At 31.6% G+C, this 7,406-nt stretch overlaps 1 protein-coding gene across 1 annotated transcript in view; it reads left to right on the top strand.

The window, feature by feature from the left end:
- Positions 1-5,161: 5,161 nt before the first annotated feature.
- Positions 5,162-7,406, top strand: part of LOC118202594 (uncharacterized) — a 42,401-nt gene continuing 40,156 nt past the window's right edge. Inside the window, exon 1 of the mRNA XM_035374763.2 lies at positions 5,162-6,217. Coding sequence (XP_035230654.1) covers positions 6,142-6,217 — 76 coding nt within the window. The 5' untranslated portion in view covers positions 5,162-6,141. The remainder of the gene's footprint in view (positions 6,218-7,406) is intronic.

The raw sequence follows: 7,406 nt of genomic DNA, 5'->3' as shown, positions 1-7,406 counted from the left end.
GCTTAATTTCTTTTATACATCATTCTAGCTTTATTATAGTATTTGAATAGAACATTTGGCAACGATTAGATAATTCTATTCTTTAAATGATATAAATTTTTTGCATTATGAGTTATAATATGAACGAAATATATAAGTTAACTGTTATATAATTATTGGATTATATAACAGTTAACTTAGTTTCCGTTATATAATTATTATATATAAGTTAACTGTTATATAATTATTAATACTGTTAAGTGAATCTAGCGCCAGAGTTTCGCTATGGTAAACAAATACTAGAGTGAATTTTAAAGAATGCAATTATTCTATTGTGGTTTTTGCGCTGTCGGCGAAGTAGATTTAATTCAATCCAATAAGTTTAAATGAAATGAAAGAAAAAATGAGTATAATTTAATATTCCGTACAAGGAAGTCATGGGGTGTACACATCAGATTTTTTATAATTGGAAATGGTCAAGTTGCTAACAAGAAGAACGCAGCAGTACTCATGTTCAATGTTTATTTCTGTCTGTTAAAACTCGCGAGTGAGACAGAACTTCAGATTCAAGACTTATACAGTATTCTCACTAGTCAACACCTTGGGAAGGTGACTCTTTTTAGAAGCAAGTTTAAAACTGTAGGGGAAGAAAAGCGCCCATAGCTACTTAAATGCTTCTTTTACGTTTAATTTTATTTTTACTTCAGCGAATGATCTAAAGGTATGTAATTATTTATAGTAATAATCTATAATAGTATAGGGTGCACCCTTTTATCAAACTGCTAAATGTGTAGGAACCTTGTGAACGGTTAAGTGAATAATCACTTTAGCTCAGGAACTGAGACGTAAACTCAAGAAGGTTTAATTACCCTTTATTTCCCAAAATAAGAATTAAAACAATCGCCCCTTTCTCAGGGCGTACAGCAAGCCTCGACTTGGGCTTGAGTTCAAAGTAATAAGAAATAAGACTTAACTAATGCTTAACTAAAAAGATATATCCGAAGCTATCAAAATCCTAAGTAGGTGGCCTCTAAATATCGAATAAGCTAGCGAAGCTATTAAGGGCCTGTATAATGCGGCCGAGCGTTGTAACAGCTTAGAGAGGGACGTAGCCGAAAGGCAAAAGCGCGCTAGTCAGAAACTCTGAGGCTCTCTCCCGAAGTCAGTGGAACTTCGTCTTAAATAGCACTTTTACTTATTTGCATTAACGCGATTCTAAAAACACATTCTGGTAGGAAATTTTAAGCTGAAATTCGGAAGGACAGGAAAGTAGCTTTAACTAAAATTAACCGTTAGAAACTTGGGATAAACCTATAAGTATTTCTCCCGCCTTCTTAGCATGCCTTCGTAGTGTGGTGGTCTGCACACTGGGCGCGTATTCCAGAGGTCCGTGGTTCGATTTCCGGCTAAGGCGTTGCTCATTTTTCATCGCTCCTGCTTTCAATTAACTTAATGTCTCTACAAACCTTACTCTAACTAAAATTAACTTTTAGAAACTTAGGATAACTCTTACAGTAGAACAGTAGGAAGAAGATACAAGATCTTTCTAAATCTTTTCTGTGAATTCTTTTCTTACACAAAGTAGAACCTATCAGTTTTTGGCTTTGCCTTTTGGCAAAAATAAGTTTTACTTTCATATTTTTATTGTTCTTTTTGCTTTTTAAATTGTTTTTGCACAAATATTAATTTTATTTTGACTTTTTAAATTTAGATATCTACTTTATTTCCCGATTTTTTCCTTTTTTCATTTTAAAAAATCTTTCTTTTTACAGGGTTTTTTTTTATTATTATTATTTCCACAAAGGTGGATTTTCTTCCTCTCCTTTTTTTTTTTTTTTTTTTTTTTTTTTTTTTTTTTTTTTTTTTTTTTGTTCCGAAACACAACTTTTCATTTTTTTATGTCTATTCGTTCCAAATGTAACTTTTGAAAAATTTTTTTTTATTTTATTTCTTTTTATATTTTTTTGCAATGGTTAACTATTTTCCTTATTACATCTTACTCCCAAAATAACTTTTTCCTTATTTTCACTTTTTTATTTTTTCAAATGGAAGTTTTTTTTTTCACTTATTAATTTTTTCTTGCCATATTTTTTCATTTCATGTTTAAATTTTTTTCTTGTTTTAAATACTTACTGATATTACATTTTCTTTTCTCCAAAAGTAAACTTACATATATTTCTTTGCTTGCGAAATTAAGTTGGAATTATATGAATATAAATTTATTATAGTAGACTTCATAGATAATGTTTTTTATAACTTAAATTCGACTTTAACATTGTCACTTTATAAAGTTTAATTGGCGTACGTACGAAAAATATTAGATTTCTTTACATTTTTATGGAACTAATTCATCAGAAATACTCAGAGTTTTCTCTTCTAGTGTATGATACAGATTCTATTAGCTTTTTGAAGCACTAAAGTTAGGAGCGACAGGAAAGTGGCTTTAACTAAAAAGATAACTGTTAGCAAATTAGGATAAAGCTTACAGTCTAACAAATATAAATTTTATTTATACACTTCTCACTGTCTATACAGATGACCTTTTCCTTGCTTTTAAAATATATTTGTGTTACATTTTTATTTCTTTTTTTTCAGTAGTAAATAAACCTACGTAGATTTCTTTATTGAAGATATACTGACTTTGAATCAACTCTTATAATTCAGGAATGAAAACATTTCAAGGTACAAAATCTGCTTAACCCAATACATGCGTATTCTATTCAGGTGTAGCTTAAATACACAGGAAAATATATTGTATTTTTGATTTTTTAGGCTTTTAATGTTTCAGCGAATGAACTCGGAACACTTTTTTGTCTAGTAGATTGACTGATTTCTATTGCTAACACATATTCGACTAACTTTGCAAAACACTTTGCAAAATACCTCGAATTTTGTTTTACACATAGTATCTTCAACCACTAAAAATACTCTAAAACTTGATGTTCGTCATACGGAATTGTATTTGCTATTGTTAACATGAGGCCACCATCTATTGCAGAGCCCAAATAACTAAAACTACTCGAGCTTTATTGCATAAAGCTCGAAAGAAATTTTAAATGTAGAGAATATCGACACTGTAATCTATTATTTGGATTCTAGGTTTGACCAGACATGTGAGGGAAAATTCGACAAGAATTCTTAAAGACACGTAGAATTAATGTTCAGGCATGAAAATGAAATTTGAACTACTTAAAAAGTTTCCATCTCAGAATACTTTTTAATCATCGTCATTATTTTTTACAAGTCTCAAATTTTTTCTAACACATTAACTTAAAATAAAAGATCCAGATTTCAAACATACATTATTTAATTTAATGCAGAATTCTTTCAGCTCTTTGAATATATGTCATGAATTTATCATAACTATTATGTGTATTAGGTAAACGAGATACTTTTCACAAAGTATGAAACACATTTTCTAAGTTAGATTCATGTTGCAATCATATCTGTGAGGGAGAATTTAGACTACACATGGAATTAATACTTAGTTATGGAAATGAATTTTTTCTTTACTTAACATATTGAAATGAAACATTGTCGCCTTAAACGTTTCCCAACTTATTAAATTTTTCACTTATTATCACAATTACTTGTATAAGTCTCTAAGCTTTTTTAATGCATTTATTCCATCTTAAACTAAAAGATACGAATTTCAATTTGACACTATTTTATTTAACACTGAATTCTTATATCCCTCAGATTACATCTGACATTTAATTTTTCGTGAATATCGTACTTAGCATATAAATGATGCATGAACCCAACCTAGTAGTTAACTTAAGAATTGTAAGAATTGAAACACATTTGTGTAGGACTAAGTCTAAAATATAAGGTCTTTCTAACTGGTATCATTTTATTTAATACTTGATCCATGCGATTCTTCTAATAGATATGACATTAAATTTTTCGCAACCATCATACATAATATGTGAATGAGGTACTTCTCACAAAGTATGAACTTCATGTCCTCATTTAACCTATTGTAGTCTTAATTCTAAAGAAAAAAGGATGAAAAATAGATTCACAACGAGTGTTTGGAATTACTCTTTGCTGGTATACTTCGTTTTCCACCCTGATCAAAATCCACAGGTAATCTAATGCTGCGTTTCCCAAACCTTTTGACTCACAGAGCCCTTTATGGAATTAACTCCTCTAGCGAAGCCTCTTAGATCTATTCTGCGCTTTACAAATTAATGGCGTTTAAAAATAGTATTGCAATGTTAGAAAAAAAAAAGATATCGATAGTAAAGAAAAGTAGTAAAGATACATACATATAAATGGTTATATTTTGAATGAATATTTTGAAATGAAGTTAGATTTAAAATTTTTTAAATTGTCATAAGATCTCAATTTATTCTTGGAATTGCCAAAAATGCTGTCTTACATAAAGGCTAATGAATTGGAATATTGGAATACTCAGTTATGGCAAAGCACACGAGGGCTATCTGCCTAAAGGGAGGGATGCCTTTCGTGGAGGACTTTCTAAGGGAAACTGGCTCGTATACACGTTACACATGGGGAAAACCACGAAAACGTCCATGCAACCAGCCCGTTCGCGGGATTCGAACCTCAGACCGAACTACCAGTGTTCAGCGTCTTTACCGCTCGGCCGCTGGTGGGCTAAAGAAAAGTTCAGTCAATCAAATCATTTGGTGTTACAAAAGATAGTTTACATAATTTCTGAAAGTATAATTAGTGTAGTAATAATAAATTTGGTTCCTGCAATTTTATCGTTTCATGCTAAATTCAAATACATATTCCTTCACTACTTGTTGTTTCAAATTTTTCTTTCTACTCAAAGTATTCTTGTTTTATTAATGTTAATTAGTAATGCGTATTCGTAAGTTGCCACAACGCAGTCGGTTGTAGTTTGAAAAATTTGTTTCCCATACAGTTAAAAAATTTGGTAGACTGACGCTTAGGGAATTGCTGAGAAGAGAAGCGTTAATCACTAGATAGCACAATGAAAGTCTTATACTAATTTCTGCAAGTCTACTGACGTGCTCATTAGCACATATAATTTTGTTTGCAGCAAAAACTTCAAAAAATGGTTGTCTGCTATCAACATATTAAAAAACGTGACAGAAGAACAACCAATGGTAGTATTTTGACGATAAGATAGTTTCAAATGCATGCAAATGATAACGTCGACCGAATAAGATAAGATAAAAATGAATTGTCACTACCAAAACAGATTTTTTGAAAATTTGGGTCGTCAAATGCATACAGCCTTACGCTTTTGTGAAGTTCTTCTAATACACGTATTAGTGTGCATTTAGAATAAAATGCATGGTGAGGGTACTTTATATTTTCTAGCAACTGATATACTCGCTCCTTGGATTATAGGTATCATTTCTTTTATTTTTGTGCTAATTGGAGCTTTTCTATGTTATGCTATTGGAGCAGCAGTTAGAATGCATTCTAGACTAACAGAAATTGTGAACTACGTACATGAAGTACAAGAAGAACAAGAATACAATAAACTTGTAGACCTTGAATGAGTGATATTTGTAGGAAAGAAATTTAATAACTGCTATAGGTGAACTTTTGGAATTTGATTTTAAATTTTACAAACAAAGTGCAAATATTTTGCTTTTAAGGTGATGTTTAATGAGATGTCAAAGCCTCATCTGATGAATATTCTCCTAAAATACTTTATTGCATTCCTTTTATACTTCAATAAAAGAGGAAACAATCGGTTTTTAATCTAAATATTTGCAATTGATTTCAAAATTATAGTGAAAAAAAAAAAAAAAAAATTAAATTTGTCGCGAAAGTAACCTTTTAGTTTAGTTATGCATGCAAGTATTTAATATACAATATATAGTCTATTCAGTTATTCTTTTATGTATATTTCAATGGTATGTGAAATGAGCGTTCAGGAAATTATTCATAGAAATGTCAGCTATCAACTAAATGCAAATAAGGTTCGTTCATTATTGCAGTTCTACACCCTTGAATTGAATTCTCCGTGTCAACATAATGACGCAAGAATTTTGAAGGCAGGAAGCGTTTTTCTATTTAATTCCTCTGATTTAAGTTAAAATACCTTTCATGTATGTGAAATGGACATGCAGCTGTGTAAAATACTATTTCCTTATATAATAGTATATATTAACTTCAGAAAACAACTCAACTTATAAGTGACTGAAGGATTACAATATGAATAAAGTAATGCTTTTGCTGCTACTGGGTGTCCTGCTCTCTTCTGTTCAAGCACTTGAAAATGATGAACATAGTAAGTGTTTTTGTTCTGTTATATCATCAGTTAATTTCTATATTGAAAAATATCAAATAAAAATGAACTCTTTTTTTAACTTGTGTTAAGACGAATATCGTTACATTAAAAATAGGCTTAAGTGTATTGAAAATAGATCTGTATGTTATGTGTATGTGACTTACCTCACTTATCGGAACAAGCCCACGAAATTCATCGTGGCAAAGAAAGCAAGATTGCGCCTGTCGTCGGCAAGAGCCTTGATCACCATACAGATGACAGTACGACTCTGCTCAGTTTCGCCCCAGTTTTGATGGAGAGCACCCCGAGAAATGGGTCCGAGCGTCTATCACCCCCCCTGTTTCCCTACCAACAACCTCTCGAGAGGACATTCAGCTCGCCATGTGTTTAGAATGCCTCCCCCCATGCCGAAAAGACACCATACATTTACAAATATGCATGCTTTCTCCGGGATACGAACGCGAGCCTTTCGGTATCGCAGTAGGCTCCCCTAACCACTATACCGTCTGGGTGGCATGCGAAGGTTATGCTTACTTTGATTAGCAAAACTAATGTTATATGAAGCATAAAGGCAAGCATATGGTGTTTTGTAATCTTGTTTCATTTTGATAACAATTCATAACTTTTAGTTTTTCAACACGAAATTGTATAATTTTAGGTTAGAATTCACTGAAATAATTTGATCCGCAAAGTAAACAAAATAAACAATTTGTTTACAATTTTTTTTTCAATTAAATTTATTACCATATAAATCTTTATAGTATTGGAAAATTTGAGATTCTAACATTATGAATTTCTGTAAATTCGATGCAAACAATCTGCAATGTTCCAGCCTGTAATTTACAGCTAAATGTGGGGAACCTTGAGAACTGGTCAGCGAATAATCGCTTTAGTTCAGAAGACAGACATTCAAGAAGGGTTGATTATCTTTATTGCTCAAAATAAAGTTCACACTCGGTCCTCTCTCAGGATGTACAGAAAAGCCTCTACTTGGGCTTGAACTCAAGAATACTAAGAAATAAGCTTAACTAAAAAGATATAGCCGAAGTTATTAAAATTCTACATTAATTGGCTCCTTAAACGCTAACTAAACGGCGAAGCTATTCAAGGGTCTGAAATACGGCCGAGCGTAGTAACAGCTTACAGAGAATACAGCCAAAAGGCGAACGAGCGCTGGTCAGAATCTCTG

The sequence above is a fragment of the Stegodyphus dumicola genome, chromosome X1 (assembly GCF_044657685.1).
Source record: "Stegodyphus dumicola isolate Sdum_Otavi_A_Nest chromosome X1, ASM4465768v1".
Classification (NCBI taxonomy): domain Eukaryota; kingdom Metazoa; phylum Arthropoda; class Arachnida; order Araneae; family Eresidae; genus Stegodyphus; species Stegodyphus dumicola.
This window is presented reverse-complemented; position numbering and strand designations above follow the sequence as displayed.